Below are 24,800 nucleotides of genomic sequence, written 5' to 3'. Positions count from 1 at the left end.
ACTTCCGATTGGAAGTAGTACCCTATACTGTTCACTAGGTGGTAACACCGTACAGAGGCGGGAACTGTGAATCCCACGGGACTAGAAGCGAGTTCATTGTAGTGGGAAGCATGTTTCCCACGGCTCACGAAAGGGTTAAACTGACTTGGTACTGATCCCAAACACTCGAGCAGTACTCAGAAATAGCGCCATTTACAGATTAATCATACTTTCCCAGAATTCTCCCAATAAACCGAAGTCGACCATTCGCCTTCACTACCAAACTCCTCACACGCTCGTTCCATTTCATATCGCTTTGGAACGTTACGCGCATATATTCAAACGACGTGACTGTGTGCTGTATCCGAACATTATGGGTTTGTTTTTCCTATTCATCCGCATTAACTTACATTTAGAGTCAGGTGCCATTCGTCAAACCGACTATATATTTTATCTAAGTCATGTTCTCCACATTCGACACCTTCATGTACGCCACAGTATCATAGGCAAACAACTGCAGATTGCAGTCCACCCAGTCCGCAACATCATTTATGTATATGTAAACTAGCAGTTGTCCTATTACACCTCTCTGTGGCACTCCCGACGATACCTTTACCTCTGATGAACCCTCGCCCCCGAGGATAACATACTGCGTTCTGAAACTTCATGACAGATTGAAACTGTGTGTCGGACCGAGAGTCGAATTTGGGACCTTTGCCTTTCGCGGGCAAGTGCTCTACCAACTGAGCTACCCAAGCATGACTCAGGCCCCGTCCTCACAGTTTTAATTCCGCCAGTACCTCGTCTCCTACCTTCCAAACTTTACAGAAGCTCTCCTGCAAACCCTGCAGAACTAACACTCACGCGAGTCTCGGTCCGGCACACAGTTTTAATCTGCCAGGACGTTTCACATCAGCGCACACTCCGCTGCAGAGTGAAAATCTCATTCTGGATACTGCGTTCTGTTACTTAAGAAGTCTTCCCATATGCTCGTACCTTCATTAACAGATTTCAGTGGCACACAGTGTCAAAAGCTTTCTGGTAATAATATAGAAATATGGAATCTGGCTGTTTCCCTTCATCCATAGTGCGCAGTATATCATATAAGGGGAGAGAAAACTGAGTTTTACACGACCGATACTTGCTACAACCGACCTGATTCGCTGACATAAGCTAAGTGTCAAAAAGGTTTACCATATTCGAACTGAGAATGTGTTCAAGGATTCTGCAGCAAACCAATGTTAGCCAACCTTTGTGGCCGAGCGGTTCTAGGCGCTTTAGTCCGGAACCGCGCTGTTGCTCCGGTCGCAGTTTCGAATCACTCCTCGGGCATGGATGTGTGTGATGTCCTTAGGTTAGTTGTGTTTAAGTAGTTCTAAGTTCTAGGGGACTGATGACCTCAGATTTTAAGTTCGATAGTGCTCAGAGCCATTTGAACCAAACCGATGTTAGGGATACTGCGAGATTACGAGACGGAGTAAGTAGTGCTGTCAACAGCGATAACGATAAGTAACCAGTAGAACTGGGCAGTGCTTTTGTTACTGACAACATTTTTCCACGTACCTGGTCGATGACATTAAGAACCGGCACAGACAGTCTATTACAGCATGTCTGGTAAAAGGGATGTTCATACAGCTATTTTCATATCACTCAGTACCGTGCAACCAAGAACCCTGGTAGAACCACTGAAACGAAAATTTGTCGCAGGTTTCAACATGAGACATATGATCTCGTGTACTGCTCTAGCGTGCAAGAACTTTGTCCATGAAATTCACTATGACTGTACTACAAGTTTCCACATTCAGTTCGCTGACAACTCGTCGAATTTCCTCCTTATGGATGTTTCGGGGTTTATTGGGATACACCGGTCAGTTACGGTGAACCCAGAAAAAAAGTCACAAGGAGATATGTCACATGACCTTGTTAGCCATTGATGTCCAGCATTGTGCAAAAAGAGGGAATCCGTGAACTGCTCATGGAGCAAATTCAACTGTTTCACGCGAAAGATGGCAGGCGGCGCCATCCTGCTGAAGCCACAACTCTTCAGTGCCCATTCCGTCCAAACAAGGCCGCGAAAACTCCCTTATCTTCGTACGGAATTGGTCTGTATTGACTGTCACAGCTCGTCCTGCCTCATCTTCAAAAAGATATGTGCCCAAGACGCCACCCGAGCAAAAGCCGCACCGAACTGTCACTCGTTGTGCATACGTTTCCATTTCTGGGTCGATGCAACGATTTTCTGACCGCCAGATACGGCAGTTCTGCTTATTTACAAAACCATTTAAGTGGAAGTGTGCTTCATCACTGAAGATGATTTTGTTTGCTTTGCTGTCATCCTCCAGAACCCAGTCAACAAACTGTCGTCTCTTCTGGTGGTCCGTCACTTTCAGTTGCTGCATCAACTGAATTTTATAGGGCTGGTAATGGAGATCATACAGGAGAGTTCTCCGCACTGAAGGAACGGTGACAAACTGATTAAATTGGTCTAACATCCACGCTTTCAAATGATAGAGTACAGCAATCAGTCGTCCTTTTCTTGCAGGTTTTATCCAGTAAATTTCGATTTCGGCTAGTTCCTAGCCATTATCAATGCACCATTTCATAATATCAGCCCATGTTCTAGTACGCGAGTGTCCTGTTAATCAGGCTTCTGTCAAAGTTATTTCAAGAGTACTAAAGTTGTAGTCTTGAAATAACAGTGACAGAAGACTACAACTTTAGTACTCTTGAAATAACTTTGACAGAAGCCCGATCAATTGGGGACTGACGTACTGGAACGTGCTTTAGTACTATGAAATGAAATGGTGCACTGGTAATGGCTAGGTACTAGCCGAAATTTAGATTTGCCGAATGAAACCAGCAGGAAAAAGACGACTGATTGCTGTGTTCTATCATTTAAAAATCATAAAACAGTCGTTGAGTACACCCAGGTTCCTAATGGATGATAACTGAACAGCCACACGTCATGAACCACTGCAAGTTCTGTTCACTTCGGCCAGAACGACGACCCCAAGGACTTTTAAGGTTTACTGTTGAACGCGTCTCAAAGAACTTAAATAAGTCTGCGAATTTTTGATTCATTCGGTTCATTACGCCCTAGAATTGCGCGAAGTCACCTGACAGTTGCTGCGTAACTTTCTCCATTCTGATAAAACGTTTCCGCGATCAGCACACGTTGCCTACAAATGAACTGCTCCATGGTTAGGCAACGAATGTGAGAAATTCAAACTGAGTTAACAACTGGATTGTTCCTGGAAACACAACCGAATCCAAACGATGTCACCAACCGACAAACAAAAGTTTACCAGCCGTTCTAAAACGGGCGCTCTTTTTTAACCATCCTTTGTAAGGGAATTCCTCAGTGTGGGCTAACGAAGCTTTAGGGAATGGTACATGTACAGGACAGGTAGAAAATAACGAAATTTATCTAATCGTTCCTACATACTGTAGCACAAACAGTACATCACAGGAAGTGCGGGAGACTTAGGAGTGTACAGGTTGTGAAAATTAGCCACCCCTGGCAGCGGCAGTAGGTCTAACTCCACTAGGCAGCGAGTTGAACTGCGATTGGATGATAGAAACACGTACATCAATCCATGCAATTTCTTCTCTATCCCAGAGTTTATCGATTTTGGTAAGTAGCGTGTGGTGGCCTACCATATCTCTGTAATGCATCGCCATGTTTGCGGTGGCGAAGATATCTGGAGAACGTGCTGGCCCAGGACACTATGAGCAACATGCTATCGTTCTTAATTTTGTTTAAAGTGAACGTTAGGGAGTTCTTGATTATAGGGCCCAGCCCCCACCGTTGGAAAGTCATGAATGTAACGCCTACTGTCCATAATACCGGCTATGCCTACCAGATGTGATAGTGTTGTCTACCCAATGACGACCAATACGACCACAGTAGGTACTAGGCCAGTATGACGATGATAGGTTCAATCTGGCAACGTACGCTCTTCTCTGAGGCTTCAGACATAAGTACTTCGATCATGAGTCTGTATGCAGGTCTGGTACTCGTCTGGAAAGAGGATGTGGGGCTACTGCAGCGTCCTGTGTTGTCATTGGGCTCGCCACTGTTAGCGAACGTCACTCTCTGCTTATGCCTCAAGGAAAGTGACATCAACTGCACCTTGCTGATGATCCCTCATGCTCAAGTCGTCCCCGCACTGTCCGTATGGATGTCTTGCTCCCAAAAAGCTCGACTCGGGGTGGATGACCTCAGAGTGCTATCCTGCACGTCCAAAGGGCAATATCTTTCCCCTCAGGCTCTAGTCCTATGGGACCAATGATATCCTGCTGTCGACTGGGTATATCCCCCTTGAACCCATTCACTTCATATTCTCTTGAAAGTTGTGAGATCCTGACAAACATGAACAAATGCTCTAAATCGGATCTCAAGTCCTGGTGGAGATGTGCGACCGTAAAACAGTACCTATGAAATTGAATTTAGAAATGCTTATGAGTCGCATTAGTAATACAAATCCAAATGTACAGAATCCTTTGGTGTGCTCATTAAGCGTTTCGGGGATAGCCCATCATCAGATACTCTGGTAACAATAAAGACAAGTGCAAATAATGCAGTACAGCTTTACCAAAGAAATGAGGTTATATAAACCTCAAATGCAACCAGTGGTGCACAGTTTTGTAAAACACAAGTACAAAGCTTTTGACATCACGATGTGCAATGACATGGACGTTGAATAACGTCTGTACAAATGACAGGCAAACATGTGCTGTCGTATACCACAAGTAGGCCTAAACAGCAGCTGATTACCGTCACCACTAACGGAGCCATAAAGTAAATTCCTGACACTACAGGGCAGCACTTCTGATGATGTGTAAAATAGAAACGTTAATATGAAATAACAGAAGCTCAATCAGCGCCAATGTGCAAGAAAATCAACTGTAAAAACAATATAATAGTACAAAACATTCCTCCTACAACAACGTCATATAGAAACACATTCAGTATGATTACTTCATAATTTCAGTAGAGGACATCACATCCAATAAAAAATTAATTAAAGTAATTATTTTTGAATAAAACAAAATTAATTACATCAATTATTTCGTTTTCACTAACACAGTTTTGCAATGACCACTTGTAATTTTACTAGCGGAACTGGCTTTCTTAAACCATATTACAGTCATAAAGATGACATGCAACAGTATGTGTATTTTATGAAACTTGCACTTTTGCACTGTGTCTACTGCAGACTGTCTAGCACAACTATTCTAGTGAAAATGTAAGAATTACTCTAATTAGTTTCCCACTGAAAAATTTCTGTTTAACATGTCATCAGAAGTGCTGCCCTCTAGTGGTAAGAGTTTATGTTATGGTTCCATTAGCGGTGTCTTATCACCGTAACGGTAATGAGCTGCTGGTTAGGTCTACTTCTGGGATACGATAGCATATACCTCCTTAGCATTTCTACAGATACAATTCAACGGCCTTGTCAATTCACATAGTGATCTTAGAAGGTACGTACTCACATTCTTCAAAACTGTGCACAGTTAATTTCATTTGTGATTTATGTAACCTCATTTCAATGGTAAGGCTGTATTGTATCGTATCACTATTTGCACTTGTCTTTACCATTCGTTACCAGGTCATCTGATGATGGGCTATCCTCAAACTGCGTCATGAGCAGAACAAAGGATTCAATACCATCTGCGTCTTTATTGCTTATGTCACTTACCAGCATTTTTAAATTCACTTTTATAATGATCAAAAGTTTCACCGAATAGTAAACCACATTCTGCATTGGCCATAATCCTGCTGCTGTCAGTTTTCGAGATGTACTGATAGATGTTTTCTCCAGCTGATACAAGAGATAATACTATCTCCTTAGAAAGAAGTTATATCCATTTTTTTCTGAATGGGAAACTCACTACATACTTTTTCTTTTCTTTTCAGAACACAGATTGCATTAAGCCCACCAATTTTGTACATTTTGGAAGGTTCTTAATCGATTGCTCGCCTCGTTGGTAATTACTACTCTGTTTTTCGTTGACGATTTGTTTCAGCATTAGTATTTTTGATGATCGGTTAGGTGAACTTCATTAAGCTTGCTTTTTAGGCTAAGGAAAAGTTTGAGGTCCTCTGGTGAACGCTCACCAGTCGACACGAAAAGAGTAACATCAGACCGCTTACAGAATAAAGACACTTCCCCTGTCAAAATGTTAACAGTAAATTGTTGATGTACTCTTAACAAAGATCCTAAATTTACTGCCCCCAGAGACGTTGTGCACTCAAATTATTCTCAAAACCGAGAGTTTGCTGAAACTCGAAGAAGAAAGCGCTTAAATATTTAGAAAGGCAAGGATCATATATCTAAAAGGCAGATTAGACGCCATAAGAGAAGTGTTGTTGCAGTAAACAACAGTTCCTCTCTCGAGGTCTGAATTGAGTCGAGCTGTGAAGTTATCTGGACACAACAGGCCTAAATGAGCAAGTTAATTGTCACGTGTTTTTATTGGCCACCCAATTCTGCCATAACAGTTGGAGAATCGTGCGAAGAAAGCCTATAGCCAGTAGCGCGAAAATACTCCGACAATGCGGTCTTGGTTGAAGGCAACTTAATCTATTGCGTATACACTGGAATGTCCATGGATTCATTCCACGTGGTACACATAAACAATGTTGTTGTGGGGTGTCGGATAAGCTGTTAAGGATACCCGTCAGATGCTACAAATTCTGTCCCTGTTGACCTACAGAGATGGAAAATTCATTGTAAGATCATGTGAATAATAGGGAAAAATGGTCATGTAATGGACAACGGCTTTGTAAATGAAAATTGTTAGAGGTGACGCAGTCAAGCATGAAAGTATAGGTACCGCACCACACACGGACATATTAATAACAGGATCCATCAAACTACAAAAGTAAACTAATGGCCACTGTAACAATATGGTTTATTGCCAAAGGAATGAAGTGCTTAGTTCACTGAATCAAGAATACAAACAGTTAATAAGCGGACAAGGATCTGCAAATATGAACTGTAACCTTGGCACAGGTGACTGGATGGTTCAAATGGCTCTGAGCACTATGGGACTTAACTTCTGAGGTCATCAGTCCCCTAGAACGTAGAACTACTTAAACCTAACTAACCTACGGACATCACACACACCCATATCCGAGGCAGGATTCGAACCTGCGACCGTAGTGGTCGCGCGGTTCCAGACTGTAGCGCCTAGAACCGCTCGGCCACCCCGGCCGGCGTGAGTGGATGCATAAAATAAATATAAAACAATGTCACGAATATGGCCATTGATTGTGGAAAAGGTTAACGAGTTAAATAACGGCAGCGTAAAAATTTAAACAATCACAAGTACTCTTGCCTAAGCACGTAGTGAATGTAACTAGCTGACTGTAAAAATTAGATCAGCAAACAGAAACCTTGACATATATTAATTGGCTTCACGTACGCCTCATTGTGGTGGATAAAACGGGAGGTCATGCTTATCACTCAAAAGATGTGCTGTAGGAGTGTCTGATAATTTCAGCTGACCTCTGTGACCTGCTCTAAGTCAGAGACACTTCCGTTTGCAGCTCTAAGACGTCTCAAGAAAAATTGCTTTCTGTGCTGCCTCGATGAAACTTGTTCTTCTCTCTTTGTTCTATGAAACTTAGCTAGCTATGCCAGCATAAGGATCTCACCAGCCAATTGCAGCAGACATTGAAATTCCAGATTAGATTAGATTAGATTAGATTAGTATTTGTTCCTTAGATCATGAATACGACACTTCGTAATGATGTGAAACGTGTCAGGTAAATAAAAGGTGTCCATACAAGATATTACATTAGACAAAATATTAGATGACACTCAATATTTTATTTATTTATTTATTTATTTTATTTTATTTTTTTGAGGTTGTGAAATTACCCACTTACTATCTCCAAAAATTCATCTAATGAGTAGAAGGAGTTGCCATTAAGAAATTCTTTTAATTTCCTTTTAAATGCTATATGGCTATCTGTCAGACTTTTGATGCTATCAGGTAAGTAACCAAAGACTTTTGTGTCAGCATAATTTACCCCCTTCTGAGCCAGTTAGATTTAACCTTCAGTAGTGAAGATCATCCTTTCTCCTAGTGTTGTAGCCATGTACACTGCTATTACTTTTGAATTCGTTCGGATTGTTAATAACAAATTTCATTAGTGAATATATGTATTGTGAGGCTACAGTGAAGATTTCTAGCTCGTGAAATAAGTGCCTGCAGGATGATCTTGGATGAACTCTAGCAATTATTTTGATTACACGCTTTTGTGCAATGAACACTCGTTTACTCAATGATGAGTTACCCCAGAATATGATTCCATACGAAATCAGAGAATGAAAATAGGCGTGGTAAGCTAATTTATTCAGATGTATATCGCCAAAATTTGCAATGTCCGTAATAGCATAAGTAGCTGAACTCAAACGTTTCAGCAGATCCTTAGTGTGTTTTTTCCAGTTCAACACCTCATCAACGCATACACCTAGAAATTTTGAATATTCTACCGTAGCTACCGATTTCTGATCGAAGTCTATATTTATTAATGATGTCATTCTATTTACTGTGTGGAACTGTATATACTGAGTTTTGTCAAAGTTTAATGAGAGCCCATTTGCGGAGAACCACTTAATGATTTTCTGAAAAACATCGTTTACAATTTCACCAGTTAATTCTTGTCTGTCGGGTGTGATAGCTATACTTGTATCATCGGCAAAAAGTACCAGCTTTGCATCTTCGTGAATATAGAATGGCAAGTCATTAATATATATTAAGAACAGCAGAGGACCCAAGACCGAACCTTGCGGCACCCCATTCTTGATTGTTCCCCAGTTTGAGAAATCACTAGTTTTTTTGCATATTATGTGGACTGTTTATTTCAACTTTCTGCACTCTTCCAGTTACGTATGATTTAAACCATTTGAGCACTGTCCCATTCATACCACAGTAGTTGAGCTTATCTAGAAGTATTGCATCATTTACACAATCAAAAGCCTTTGATAGATAACAAAAAATCCCAACGGGTGATTTCCGGTTACTCAGAGCATTTAATATTTCATTAGTGAAAGTATATATAGCATTTTTCGTTGAAAACCCTTCTGGAAACCAAACTGACATTTTGTTAAAATTTATTTTTATAAAGGTGTGAAGCTACTCTACAATACATTACTTTTTCAAGAATTTTGGATGAGGCAGTCTGAAGAGAGATAGGGCAGCAGTTGTTGACATCAGACGTATCCCCTTTTGTATGCAGTGGTCCAGTCAGTGATAACTTAGTAGAGAAGCTTAACAACTTCCCACTCTTGCAGGTTTTTTTATGGTTAACCAGGAAGGTGTATTTCTCCTTTGGTATGAGGAAGAAGGCAGGAAGTCTTTCCCTTCTACATAACAGATTTTCAGTGATGAACAGTCTGGAGACATCCTCATACTCATGGATGAGAACTCTCTCCCACTGCCAAAATAAATACTAGGAGCCAAACAGAGAACCCCTTAGTAAAGTTTGAACAAATACTCAACCTGGCCTCATATGAGCTTAACGGCTGCTCCCACACACTTGTGGCTCCATGTTTCCTCATGTCTTTCAGATTTCTGTCTCTGTTAAACATGTTTCCTTCCACTTCACGTACAAAGCGTTTTTATGGCATGCAGGCTTTCCTTACTCTACAACGCTGCTCAGCTAGGTCAGCGGACCGCTTTCCTGTGTTTTACCTGCTTAGAGACTGGCTTCCAGCAGAAAACATCTTTACAACTCGCCATTCCCCAAGTGAATCTTCCTTTACACGAGCCAACTAAAAGCCTCAAGGCCGCCGTAATTACACAACTACATCACCCTACCAAGAGGACAAGAAATGTGGAATTAAACAGAGTATCAACCATTGACAGCTGGTATCATTACGCTTGCATTATTCAGCCAGTGTTTGAGATTTGACTTCACTTGCTATTCCAATGCACACGTTAGATTAGTAAACATGTTATATGACAGTTTTTGGAAAGTACTACGACGTAACATTGTGAAGTAGTTTTGAACACATTTTCTGAGGACTGTCTTGAGCTTTTAGTTCGACAACCCACATGTAAAGGAAATATTTTATATCTTGAAGCTACAAACAGGCCTAATCCGACAGTGCAAGTATGGAGACAAGGATTGGTGATCATGATGTAGTAATAGTAATGACGTTTACTAAAGTTCTTAAGTCCATCAAGAACACTAGAAGAGTATTTTTGGTAGAAAGAGCAGACAAACAATTGTTTACATCTCACTTAGACAATGAATGGACCACATTTGCTTCCAATATGATGGTTGTAGGTGAATTGTTAGCAATTATTAAACTGATTGTTAAACTGATTGTAAATTGTGGTCTGAGGAAATTCGTGCTAAGTAAGTGGATTAAGGAGGGTATTGACCCACACACAAAAAGGCGAATATGCTGGTCTTTAAAAGGCTCTACGGAAAGGTGGGAAACCAGCTGCCTTAATCCACATTCCGAATTCCTTACCAAAAATTTCTGAATGCGAATATATTCACCCTGTTTGTACGCTGATCATTCCAACTTCTTTTATCCAGTCTCTCTTTTCAGGTAAGCCTTCATTCTCAACATCACAATCTCACTGCCACTGTTATGTCTCTCTCCTACTGTATCCGTTTTCTCCCATTGATGTACAGTATACTCCACTGCCTTTGCTGTATATGTCACTCTCCCACTGTTCTCTTTTGCTCCCAGTGATTTACACTGTGTCCCACTGCGACTGTCTTTTTCTCTCATTTACATCGTCTCCTTGAATCTTTCTTTCCCACTGCCATTGTTTCCACATGTGTTGGAATCTCAAAACTTCTAGGGGGTCCATGTTAATCTTACTTTTTCTCCTGTGGTATGTGATAAAAATTTCTGTCCAAAATACGCCCTCTCCTATATCTAAATCTTAAAATTCGCCGGCTGGGAGGGTCCAGACCACAAATTCTGTGTGTGGTCTCCACTCATCTGAGTCCTCTCTCTTTTACTTTAATAGCCTCTGCCTCCATAAACCTCTCTCTTTTTCCCTTAGTGCCATTGTCTTTCACTGACAATCACTATCTTCTCTCTCTTCGGCTTCCACTGCTTTTGTCTTCAGCCGTCTCTCTTTCTCTTTTACTGCCACTTTTTCTCTGCCACCAGCACTTAATCCTCTCTATTTCGCTCCCCCTGGCACTGTCTCCTCTCTCATCCATTGTCACTAGCTATCTGCTACTCCCTTTAAGTACAAAAAGGCGAAAATATGTTCACATATTAAAATTTTTTATGGGTAACAGGAAATGAGGGCTGAAATAACTAGTTCCTCACTTTTCTATCAGAGCGTTTTAAAGAGGAGCATATTCGTGTTTCTTGCCCTATTACAGGAAAATATTTCAGCTGTTTCCCCTCTTTTTCCTGTTAAAGCAGGGTATGCTGCTTACATAAAACGAATTCTGGGGCTCAGTGAAGTTTTGACGGTTTATTGAATACTTCAACACATTTATGTACTTTGACATATATGAATTTTGGAATAAGTATGCATAATACACTACTGGCCACTAAAATTGCTATACTAAGAAGAAATGCAGATGATAAACGGGTATTCATTCGACAAATATGTTATACTAGAACTGACACGATATTACATTTTCACGCAGTTTGGGTGCATAGATCCTGAGAAATCAGTACCCAGAACAACCACCTCTGGCCGTAATAACGGCCCTGATACGCCTGGGCATTGAGTGAAACGGAGCTCGGATGGCGTGTACAGGTACAGCTGCCCGTGCAGCTTCAACACGATGTCAGAGTTCATCAAGAGTAGTGACTGGCGCATTGTGACGAACTAGTTGCTCGGCCACCATCGACCAGACGTTTTCAATTGGTGAGAGATCTGGAGAATGTGCTGGCCAGGGCAGCAGTCGAATATTTTCTGTATCAAGAAAGGCCCGTACAAGACATGAAACATGCGGTCGTGCATTATCCTGCTGAAATGTAGGGTTTCCCAGGGATCGAATGAAAGATAGAGCCACGGGTCGTAACGCATCTGAAATGTAACGTCCACTGTTCAAAGTGCCGTCAATGCGAACAAGAGGTGACCGAGACGTGTAACCAATGGCACCCCACACCATCACGCCGGGTGATACACCAGTATGGCGATGACGAATACACGATTCCAATGAGCGTTCACAGCGATGTCGACAAACACGGATGCGACCATCATAATGCTGTAAACAGAACCTGGATTCATCCGAAAAAATGACGTTTTGCCATTCGTGCACCCAGGTTCGTCGTTGAGTACATCATCGCAGGCGCTCCTGTCTGTGATGCAGTGTCAAGGGTAACCGCAGCCATCGTCTCTGAGCTGATAGTCCGTGCTGCTGCAAACGTCGTCGAACTGTTCGTGCAGAGGGTTGTTGTCTTGCAAACGACCCCATCTGTTGACTCAGATGGCTGCACGATCCGTTACAGCCGTGCGGATAAGATGCCTGTCATCTCGACTGCTAGTGATACGAGGCCGTTGGGATCCAGCACGGCGTTCCGTATTACCCTCCTGAACCCACCGATTCCATATTCTGCTAACAGTCATTGGATCTCGACCAACGCGAGCAGCAATGTCACGATACGATAAACCGCAATCGTGATAGGCTACAATCAGACCTTTATCAAAGTCGGAAAAGTGATGGTACGCATTTTTCCTCCTTACGCGAGGCATCACAACAACGTTTCACCAGGCAACGCCGGTCAACTGCTGTTTGTGTATGAGAAATCTGTTGGAAACTTTCCTCATGTCAGCACGTTGTAGGTGTCGCCATTGGCGCCAACCTTGTGTGGATGTTCTCAAAAGCTAATCATTTTCATATCACAACATCTTCATTCTGTCAGTTAACTTTCACGTCTGTAGCACGTCATCTTCGTGGTGTAGCAATTTTAATGGCCAGTAGTGTATAAGTTTATCCAAATATCGTTTGCTTTGCGTATTTAAAGTATACTTTGCTCATCGATCGCTATTCATCGAAAACATTCAGCTTAAGTATTGTATCTTAAAAGAGAAAATTGTTATTAGCAACATTTTACTGAATTTTCAGTCATTACAGTGTTACACAATAATTATTTAAAGTTCTTTGCTGGCTTGTTAAGTCATTTTTCAGCACATTTTTTGGCACTGTGGTGCTGTTTCGGACATGTTTGTAAAGACGTGAAGTGGCCATTAAACAGAGGTAGCGCTTCATAAAGTTTCGTTAGTGAAAAAGTTAACTAAAACACTTTAGTTACATCAAAACCCTTCGATGTATTCAATACGTAAGTTAAAACTACGTTTCAGACTGGACATTACGGCAAACTTTACGCGTACTTTGAAGCTCTGGCTCTCGGAAACGGACAATGAAGTCGAAAAAAGGTTTTGAAGTTCACGGAGAGTGTCATCTTATGAACGTATGGTAAGAATTTCGTTCATCTGCCATGAATAGAAATCGTAGATGTGACCATTCCCACAATTCATACTTTTCGTTCCCCAAAATCATGGTTTTTCGGGGTTTTCTCACGAACGACCTATGACAAAATGGTATTTTTATAAGCTGTCTAAGATCTACTCTAGGTCACACCTAATGCAAGAGAACCAACCGATTTCATCAGTTTATCTGGGCTGGAGGTAGTGCGCTATCTTCGAATTTTGACGTTATACTGCAGGATAACTACATTATGCGTGTTCTTCCGACAGGTATGTATAATGGTTACAAACGGTTGCTAGGCCAAGGGCCATCCAAAACACTTGATGCCTTATCTCTGTGATCAATAGAGCTCGAGATGTGATCCCTGAAAAATCGCATTTTCACGTGTGACTTTGGAGCTTATTGTACCGCGCTCTGTCCTGGAATGATCGGTTGTTCAGCTACGGTGATGTGTTTGAAGGATAACCTGGCATAATAAAAACTTATTAGTGCAAGCGTCATAAAGTTTTAACTTCAGGCCTAGTCTATTTCAACGACAAAAAGCAAAGAAGTTTATAAAGGGCAGCCAAATTATTGAAGATAGAATTACTACAACGGTCCATTACCTGTAGTGAGGAAACCTAGAGGACGAGCACGATAAGTACTTATCACTTTGGATCAATAGGATACTGGTTCCAGTTAGAATATGTCCAGAAAATATTAAGGGACAGATACAGGGTTTCTAGAGGATGAAATATCTTTCCAGTACTGGCAAATCCCATTAGCTAAGGATACAAGCAGCTGTGTAGCACTTACTAATAACTTGAATACAAAGAATTAATGTTAAAAAATGTTTATTGCGGAACAGTACTCTTTGTATTCAAGTTACTAATATGTCTATATTCTTCCCAGAACCGAAGCAATATTCCATAAACATAGCATTTCCATACACTCGTAGAAGTTACCAGCTCCTTATATTAGCTTTTGGTTTCTACATCAGTTCTAGTATATTTCTACACGTCCAATCACATTAATGAAACCATCGGCTCTGTGAAACGTTTACGGTAACAAGTACTCACAGACGCCTGGTGGCAGTCCTAGAAGTGAGGGGTCTATAAAGCGTTTTGGGGGTGGGAGGTGGGGGTAGGACGGCGGGGGGGGGGGGGAGGGGGGGCAGTGCAGTCGTTGTCGTAGTTGAATGCGGAAAAGGAACGATGCTCACTGTCTTTCGGACCAAGGGTGGAAGCTTTTCCGAATCGGCTAAATTTGTTAGCTATTCGCGTGCCGGCGTGGTTGAAGTTCACTATACGAGGGGGACCCAAAAGAAACCGGACTCCGAGGGCGCTGCCACTCGTAGACGTAGTGCAGGGTTCTCACGCTAGATGGTGTTAGTAGAGACCTTCATTAAACAGCAGTGTAGACGGCGTCAGTGTAGAGCTGAACGTGCAAGTGTGGTATTGTGTTTCTCTGACTATTGGCGTGTTACCTCTGCGAAGTCGTTATGACAACTTTAAAAGAACAAAGTGTGTGTGAAATTTTGTTTTCTGCTTAAAATAAACTGCAACGGAGACACACCAAATGCTTCAGGAAGCTTCCCAGGAGGACGCTATGAGCCGCACACAGGTTTTCGAGTGCTTCGGGTGCTTTAAACGTGTTGAGATGTGTGTTGAAGACCAAGCTCGTTCTGGACGCCCTTAAACATCGCGAAAAGAGGAGAACATTGAAAAGGTCCGTCAAAAGATCAACGAGGATCGTCGCCAAACGATCGACCAAATTTCAGCAGAGACAGGAATCAGTTGGAGCTCGTGACAGCGGATTTTGAGTGAGGATTTGCACATAAGACGTGTTGCTGATAAATGTGTTCCGCGCCTTCTCACACGGGAGCAAAAAACCATCCGCATGAATGTGTGTCATGACTTGAAAACAGAGATTGACGTAATCCAACCTTCTTGAACAAAGTCATTACAGGGGATGAGAGTTGGTGTTACGGGTATGACCCAGAAACCAAGCAAGCGTCAACCCATTGGAGGACTCCCAACTCTCCCAGACCAAAAAAAGCAAGGCAAGAGGGGTCAAATGTGAAGACGATGATCATTGTCTATTTTGATGTTCGTGGAACTGTGCATCGGGAATTCGTACCCCCTGGCCAGACTGTTTACCAGCACTTTTACTTGGATGTTTTAAGGCGTCTGCGAGAGGATGTGAGGAGGAAACGCCCGGAACTTTGGCGATCAGGTGACTGGTTTCTGCATCACGACAATGCTCCAGCACACACGGCCTTACGAGTGACCCACTATTTGGCATTTTCTCGTCTGGTGATAACTATCCATGAGTCCCTGCGTACTCTTGCGCGTTGCGGCCGCTCTGTGGTCTTTGTGTGGACCCCCGGTCACGTCGGTATCCCGGGCAATGAACGTGTTGACCGCCTGGCCAAACAGGCCACCAGTGAACCCACCCTGGACATTGGCCTCCCGGAGACTGATTTGCGGGCAGTCTTCCGCCGCGCAGTTCTCTCGCTTTGGGACACTGAATGGCGCAATCTGCCCACGCCAAACAAACTCCGTTCTCTCAAGGCGACGACGCGTGTGTGGCAGTCATCCATGCGAGCCACTCGCAGAGATTCAGTTGTTCTTTGTCGGCTCCGAATTGGCCACACCCGACTGTCTCACAGTTATTTATTGCGTCGTGAGGACCCGCCTCTCTGTCGCTGTGGGGCGGTTTTGACGGTGGTGCACATTTTATTAACTTGTCCGCTTTTAACTGTGCTCAGGCAGACATTTGCGCTGCCTGATACGCTCCCTGCCCTTTTACTAAATGACTCTGCCATGGTGGACTTAGTTTTGCGTTTTATTCGGGCAGGGTTTTTTTATAGTTTAATCTGAGTGTTTATGTTTTTTAGTGTTGATTCTGGCTTTTCGCCTCTGATTTTAAACTGAGTTTTTTAATGTGTTCTTGGTGGTTGGCTTTTCCTCTTTTTTTCTCTATGGTCGGCCAACCACCGTCACACTCTGTGTGTTTTAATTTGTTTTGTCTGATCTCAGTCGGAGTCTTTCTCGTCCTGTGTCGTCTGACGTCTTTCCTGCAGTTCGTTTTTTGTTCTCTTTGGGCAGTTTTAATTTTTTGGAAAAAGGGATCGATGATCATCGCAGTCTGGTCCCTTTAATCCCACAAACCAACCAACCAACCATTTGGCCTCTCAGAGGTGGTCTGTCGTTCCCCACGCTCCGTATTGGCCGGACCTAGCCCCGTTGCGACTTTTTCCCATTTCCACGAATGAAAAAAACGCTAAAAGGGTAGCGTTATGACGATGTGGAGGCGGTAAAAACAGCTTCGCAAAGGGCACTGGACAATATCAAACTTGAAGAGTTCCAAACATGCTTCCAACATTAATAGAGAGTATTTTGAAGGTGACTGAAGTAATTTTGTAAAAAGGTTCATCAATAAATTTTTTATGACAACAGTCCGGTTTCTTTTGGGTCCCCCCTCGTACATGGCGAAATGGCACTATCCAAAACGAGCACCGAATAAGCTGGTGCACCATGCGCCAAGATGGTAAAGATGGACGAATGCTGCGGAAATGTGTACACGGTGCTGTTGAGGAACTGACCGCCCACATGAACCAGGAGGCTATAGTGTCTCCTAAACGACTCGTCAGCGAACGTTGCTGCCTATGCGCTTCCACAGCAGGCGTCTGGTTCATGCACTCATGCTGACTGCTGTTCATCAGGGACGAAGGCTGGAATTTGCACTCCAGTACCGGAACAGGACGTCCACTGAGTGCCGACATGTGGCCTTTTCAGATGAATCACGTTTTATGCTTCAACGGACAGATGGCTGTTTTGGAAAACAACAAAAACACCCTGCAACAATTGTCGAAAGGGCCCAGGCCGGAAGGGGAGCGTTATGATCTGGGGGAAGTTTTCGTGGCATTCCCTGAGTGATCTCGTCATCGTGTGTGGCACAATGGATCAACGCAAATACGTATGTATCCTTGGAGACCATGTCAACCCCCACATTCAGTTGGTTTTTCCTAGGCACGATGAAATCTGCCAGGAGTACGATGCAACGTGTCACCAGCTTGCACTGTGCATGTGTGGTTCGAAAGGCAGCAGCATGAGTTTGCCGTCCGCGTTAACCAACAAACTCAGCGGATTTAAACCCAATCGAGAATCTGTGGTACAACCTCGATCACACGGTTCGCACCATGGATCTTCATCTGGGAAACATAGGGCAGATCGCTATGGCACTGGAGTCGGCAAGTTCCATAACCCTGTCGGTACCTTAGATAACCTCATCTTCTCTTTCCTGCACTTCTCGCACGCCTGCGCGTCAAATGTCGTATTAACGTGACTGGGCAGTACGTAAGAATTAGACAGGATACTATGGACAGAATTGCTTCAAGGAATCAGTTTATGTGTTAGTTTATAACTGACACTAGTACATGGAAAGAATCTGTGGCGTTACTGGAGAAAGTTCTGCAAGCTTTTTCGAAAGCTAGTCACTCTCAGTTTGCAGAGATTCATAATAAGTCGCAAAAATATCGAACTTTTTGAACATGTGAACGATATCATTAACTGAACACGTCATCACACAAGCAGACATTTTGCCTCACAAAAGTAAAATCAGTGCCATAAAAAACTTCGCAAGGTCTCGAACTGAAAAGCGGTTCAAGTTACTTAGTAGCTTTTGTTCCTTTTATCGGTGATTTGTACAGAATCAAGCTTTAAATTGTGTTGCTTCAGAGTATCTTTTTAAGAAGCGCACCGAGCAATCGGAAGAAAAGAACTAGCCAGTGCAAGAATTTTATGTCATTCTGATATAAGTCAACATTTTGTCCTGGCCGATAATGTATCAAACGTTGGTTTGGATGTACACATACCTTCAGATAAGACAGATGGGAGTGAAATATGTCGTATGGCTGATGGCGTTCTCGCGTGACTTTTGAAAGCGAAACGATCAGAGTAGAAGCTGTGGCAATAGTTTGGCGATTTAAAAGGTGCGTAGTCAGTGGACCAAAGAAAGAGAGAGAGAGAGAGAGAGAGAGAGAACAGAACGCTAAATGTAAAGAAGAGTAGGTTGACGTTCAAGTAAAACATCAGCATGTTGTCATATTTTTTACTCAGAAAGTATATTCTCTAAGACAAAAGAAAAAGCAACGCACCATGAAGGAATTATGCGAATGGAACGATAATCGATAGATATGAGATGAAATCAGCGTACGGCATTTATTGGCCAGAGTATCCCATTCGGAGTTCGGCCGCCGTATTGCAGGTGTTTTTAGTTGACGGCACTTCGGCGACTTGCGTGTGAAGTACATGTACAGAGAAACAAGTGATGAAAATTTCAGAAATATTCGATGATTTGTTCAAGAGAAGAGCTTCACATACTGAGTAAGTCAATAACGTGTTAGTCCACCTGTGGCCCTTATGCAGGCTGTTATTTGGCTTGGCACTGGTTTACAGATATTTTGGATGTCCTCCTGAGGACACCGTTACAAATTCTGTCCAGTTGGAGCGTTGGATCGTTAAAATGCCGAGATAGTTGGAGGGCCCTGACCAAAATGGTCCGAAGGTTCTAGGTTGGGGAGGGACCTGGAGACCTGGCTGGTCAAGGTTGGTTTGTAAACCACGAAGACAAGCGCTAGCAACTCCCGCCGTGTGCGGGCGGGTATCGTCTTGCTCAAATGTGAGCCCAGTATGACTCTCCGTGAAAGGCAAAAAAACGGGACGAAGAATATCGTCAAAGGATCGCTGTGCTGTAAGGGTGACGCGGATGAGAACCAAATGGGTCCTGCTATGAAAAGACTATAACTTCTTGTTGTTCGACTGAGTGGGGGGGGGGGGGGGGGGGGGAGGGGAAGCCAAGTTGGTATCCCACTGCTGTCTGTGGCGTCTTCAGCTACGTCTTCGGTCTGGAACCTCATTGACTTGAGTAGAACTGTCTTTCGTGATGGGTCCCGCTCCGAACTGAGCCTTGATGACCAGAGTGAACGTATATGGAGATACCCCGTACCTGACTGTTGCCCGCCTTATGGCCTGACAACTAAGAGTGATCGTCTGAGGGGCTGCTTCTCTTCATAGCAGGGCCCCTTTGTTTGTAATCCGCAGCACTCTTGTAGCACGCGATACGTTGACGATATTCTACTCCCCGTTTTGTGGCCCATCCTGGGCTTAGCTTTCAGCAAGGTGAGAATTTCTACTGCTTGGTTTCGTACTCGCCAAAAGCTACGATGACCAAAGTTGCCGATCTCTCCCCAAGTAAGAACGCCTGGAGCATTCTGGACGGGGCCCTCCAACCACTTCGGGATTTTGACGATCTAACGCGCCAATTCGACGTAATTTGGCACAGTATCCCTTAGGAGGACATCCAATAACATTGTCAACCATTGCCTAGGCGAATAACTGCTTGCATAAGGGCCAGAGGTGGATCAACGTGTTACTGACTTGTTCCATTTGTGAAGCTTTTTCTCTTATTTAATATTTCCGACATTATCTGTAAATTTACATCACATCTACCGATTAGATTAGATTAGATTTACTTTCATTCCATTTGATCCGTAGTGAGGAGGTCCTCCAGGATGTGGAACATGTCAGAAAAACAATAATACATGACAAATATTTACAACTAAAACAAATAAGCTAATGTACCATTCCACAGGTCGCAAGTGGAATGATCGTAATTTTTTAACGAACGCTATATGAAAGAGTCATTTTACAAATATTGATGCACTGAATTTAAAATAAAGTTTTTTTATTTATTTATAAGGTAGTAAACGCGTGATACAACTACTATAAAACTTATTTACAATGAACACATTACTGCACTGAAATGGTGCAGAAGCCAGATTGTACTTACACACACACACACACACACACACACACACACACAACACACAAATCAGTTGGTTTTACTGAGAAATTCATCAATGGAGTAGGAGTGGGCCACCAATAAATCCTTTACGCTTCTCTTAAACTGAATTTCATTGGTTGTTAAGCTTTTTATGGCTGCTGGCAAGTTATTGAAAATGTGTGTTCCTGAGTAATGCACACCTTTTTGCACAAGACTAAGTGACTTTAAATCCTTGTGAAGACTATTCTTATTTCTAGTATTGATTCCATGAACTGATCTGTTAGTTTGGAAAAGTGATATTTTTTTAATGACAAATTTCATTAAGGAATAAACATACCGGGAAGCCGTAGTTAGTATCCCTAGTTCTCTAAACAAGCTTCTGCAGGATGTTCTTGAGTTCACACTACATATAACTTTTACTGCACGTTTTGTGCCCAGAAAACTTTAGCTTGACGTGATGAATTACCCCAAAAAATAATCCCATATGACATTATGGAATGAAAGTAAGCATTGTATGGCAGCATTTTCATTTTTATGTCCCCTATGTCTGACACAAGTCGCATTGCAAATAGAGATTTGTTAAAACGCTTCAGCAGTTCTGTAGTGTGCTCCTCCCAGTTGAATTTATTATCAAGCTGTAATCCCAAGAATTTAACACTGTCCACTTCTTCTACCTGCTTGTCATCGTATGTTGGGCGTATACTCGTGGGACACCCCTTACAAGTTCTGAACTGCATATAGTGTGTTTTTTCAAAGTTTAGTGACAAAGAATTGGCTAGGAACCAGTGATTAATGTCCACAAATATTTTATTCACTGATCTTTCTAAGACTACACTTGATTTGCTATTTATTGCAATGTTTGTATCATCGGCAAACAAAACGAACTTGGCATCTGGTAATGTTACTGATGACAGGTCATTGATGTGCACAAGAAAAAGTAAGGGCCCAAAATGGAACGTTGTGGGACCCCACATGTAATTAGTTCCCAGTTGGATGATGCCTGATAGCTTGATACATGTCTCTTTCCTAATAACACCCTTTGTTTCCTGCCAGAGATATAAGATTTGAACCATTTTGCAGAATTTCCTGTTACACTATAATATTCTAACTTGTTTAAAAGAATATTGTGATTTACACAGTCAAGTGCCTTTGAAAGATCACAAAATATACCAGTTGCCTGCAATTTTTTGTGTAATGAATTAAGTACATTTTCACTCCAAATGTAGATAGCCTTCTCAATATCAGAACCCTTTAGAAATCCAAACTGTGACTTTGACATTTGCGACCCATTTGTGTAATCCCTTCGTGGTGCGTTGTTTTGGAGTGTAAATTATGATCCATTTGACATGCAGGTAATTAAATAGCTGTTTCACAAATGGTACCAAAGAACAGATGTTTATTGGTAGTTAGGAAAGCAAACAGAAGAGAGGACAGAGTGCGCTGTAGCCAGAAATCGCCGCCTTTTACCCACCCGTCCTGTGGTAGTCTGTCGACGTCGAGGAGGCCGCGAGTAGGGCGAGGAGCAAGGAAAGCAATGCGCGGCCGTACATGTCGGTGGCTGCGTCTGTCCTCTCCGGGCGCTCGCTCACTGCTGCATCAGCCGGCCGCCGGTGCCTTAAATACCCGCTGCGGCCCCGCGCTGACGAGGTGATCCCTCGGTGGAGGTCGGACACAGCCTGCGCAGCAGTTCCTCAAAGGACAAAGGATGGTACCAAGATACTCGATCCTTCCTAAAGGCCAAACAACCTGGTCAACTGGTACATTGACTGTTGTTGTTGTGGTCTATAGTCTGATTAAAATTACACTACTGGCCATTAAAATTGCTACACCACGAAGATGACGTCCTACAGACGCGAAATTTAACCGACAGAAAGAAGATGCTGCGATATGCAAATGATTAGCTTTTCAGAGCATTCACACAAGGTTGGCGCCGGTGGCGACACCTACTACGTGCTGACATGAGGAAAGTTTCAAACCGATTTCTCATACACAAGCAGCAGTTGGCCGGCGTTGCCTGGTGAAACGTTGTTGCGATACCCCGTGTAAGGAGGAGAAACGCGTACCATCACGTTTCCGACTCTGATAAAGGTCGGATTATAGCCATCGCGAATGCGGTTTACCGTATCGCGACATTGCTGCTCGCGTTGGTCGAGATCCAATCACTTTTAGCAGAATATGGAATCGGTGCGTTCACGAGGGTAATACGGAACGCTGTGCTGGATACCAACGGCCACGTATCACTAGCAGTCGACATGACAGGCATCTTATCCGCATGGCCGTAACGGATCGTGCAGCCATGTCTCGGTCCCTGAGTCAACAGATGGGGACATTTGCAAGACAACAACCATCTGCACGAACAGTTCGACGACGTTTGCAGCAGCATGGACTATCAGGTCGGAGACCATGCCTGCTGTTACCCTTGAAGCTGCATCACAGACAGGAGCGCCTGCGTTGGTGTACTCAACGACGAACCTGGTTGCACGAATGGCAAACCGTCATTTTTTCGGATGAATCCAGGTTCTGTTTACAGCATCATGATGGTCGCATCCGTGTTTGGCGACATCGCGGTGAGCGCACATTAGAAGCGTGTATTCGTCATCGCCATACCGGCGTATCACCCGGCGTGGTGGTATGGGGTGCCATTGGTTACACGTCTCGGTCACCTCTTGTTCGCATTGACGACACTTTGAACAGTGGACGTTACAGTTTAGATGTGTTACGTCCCGTGGCTCTACCCTTCATTCGATCCCTGCGAAATCCTACATTTCAGCAGGACAATGCACGACCGCATGTTGCAGGTCCTGCACGGGTCTTTCTGGATACGGAAAATGTTCGACTGCTGCCCTAGCCAGCACATTCTCCTGATCTCTCACCAACTGAAAACGTCTGGTCAGTGGTGGCTGAATGGGCAGCTGTACCTGTACACGCCATCCAAGCTCTGTTTGACTCTATGCCCAGGCGTATCAAGGCCGTTATTACGGCCAGAGGTGGTTGTTCTGGGTATTGATTTCTCAGGATCTATGCACCCGAATTGTGTAAAAATGTAATCACATGTCAGTTCTAGTATAATATATTTGTCCTATGAATACCCGTTTATCATCTGCATTTCTTCTTGGTGTAGCAATTTTAATGGCCAGTAGTGTACTTCATAGTTCACACTTCACGTGATGGAGATGTCTCCCTGCAATCTAAGCGGTCAACGTCACGCTTGAACTGTTCACCATTGGCAAACTGCCACAGCAAATGGTGAATTAACTTCTGATTCTTTGTCTGGCGTTTTTTCCCTAGGTCCGGTCCTTTTATTTCGCACAACGAAGGTAACGAAACACGCACATTTCGTACACATCACCAGCGAAAGACTATTGGATTCTTTGGCTCAAGACGCGCTTCGGCTTCATATATTGAGTTATCTTCATAGAGACCAGCCCAGCTTCATGCACCGTCGTAACTGGTTCTGTATATAAATAGATGAAATGACATAATCCAAAGCGCAGTGGTAACATGAGAGTCTATGGTGTGAAAGAGTGTGGGTTCGAACATCGCAAGGTGATTATTAGTGTTTTCCTTTTTTAAATTTTTACCACCTAGACTCTGATTATTATTATTTTCAGTTAATTGATTTCAGTCTGTTTTTATTTTTAGTTTTTTGTTTCACCATTTTCATCATCATCTTGACTTTTTTATTTGCACTGTTTTTTTTTCCTATCACTGTTCTTCCTTTTGGAATCTGTGTCTGTCGCCTGTAAGCTTTAAATGAGTTTGAACCAGGACTGCTCGTCAGTCGGTATCGCATCATCTCGCTGAGCAAAAGCGATAAGTTACTTCTCGCTTTTAGCGCTGAAACTGAATTGTTTTCCGTCTTGAGTTTGCTCGTACAGGTTGTAAGCACGCTGTTTAGGTTTCTACATTGGTAACGCCACGTAGCGCTCTGTATGAAAATCACTTGCTGTGCTGTGTGCAGTCTGTGGTGCGCTGGGTGGCATTGTTGTAATATTCGCTATTGTAGTGTTGGGCTGTCGGCTGTTAACAGCGCGTAGCGTTGCGCAGTTGGAGGTGAGCCGCCAGCAGTGGTGGATGTGGTGAGAGAAATGGCGGAGTTTTGATATTTGTAAGACTGGATGTCATGAACTGCTATGTATATTATAATTTTTCAACACTATTAAGGTAAATACATTGTTTGTTGTCTATTAAAATCTTTCATTTGCTAACTATGCCTATCAGTAGTTAGTGCCTTCCGTAGTTTGAATCTTTTATTTAGCTGGCAGTAGTGGCGCTCGCTGAATTGCAGTAGTTCGAGTAACGAAGATTTTTGTGAGGTAAGTGATTTGTGAAAGGTATAGGTTAATTGTTCAAATTCACGTATAGGTTAATGTTAGTCAGGGCCATTCTTTTGTAGGGATTTTTGAAAGTCAGATTGCGTTGCGCTAAAAATACTGTGTGTCAGTTTAAACACAGCCATGTATAATTTTTCTAAGGGGACGTTTCATATGTCGACCCTTGGCCGAGGATACCTCACTGGAATCTCCTGATTATTTCCATGTAGTTTGTGTAATTA

The 24,800-nt window shown here is 43.0% G+C and overlaps 1 protein-coding gene across 1 annotated transcript in view; it reads right to left on the bottom strand.

Moving 5' to 3' along the window:
• Positions 1-21,821, bottom strand: part of LOC124545935 (pacifastin-like protease inhibitor cvp4) — a 166,803-nt gene extending 144,982 nt beyond the window's left edge. The window contains exon 1 of the mRNA XM_047124896.1: positions 21,717-21,821. Within this exon, the coding sequence (XP_046980852.1) occupies positions 21,717-21,795 (79 nt within the window). The 5' untranslated portion in view covers positions 21,796-21,821. The remainder of the gene's footprint in view (positions 1-21,716) is intronic.
• Positions 21,822-24,800: the final 2,979 nt, after the last annotated feature.

The sequence above is a fragment of the Schistocerca americana genome, chromosome 8, assembly GCF_021461395.2.
Source record: "Schistocerca americana isolate TAMUIC-IGC-003095 chromosome 8, iqSchAmer2.1, whole genome shotgun sequence".
Taxonomy (NCBI): Eukaryota; Metazoa; Arthropoda; class Insecta; order Orthoptera; family Acrididae; genus Schistocerca; species Schistocerca americana.
This window is presented reverse-complemented; position numbering and strand designations above follow the sequence as displayed.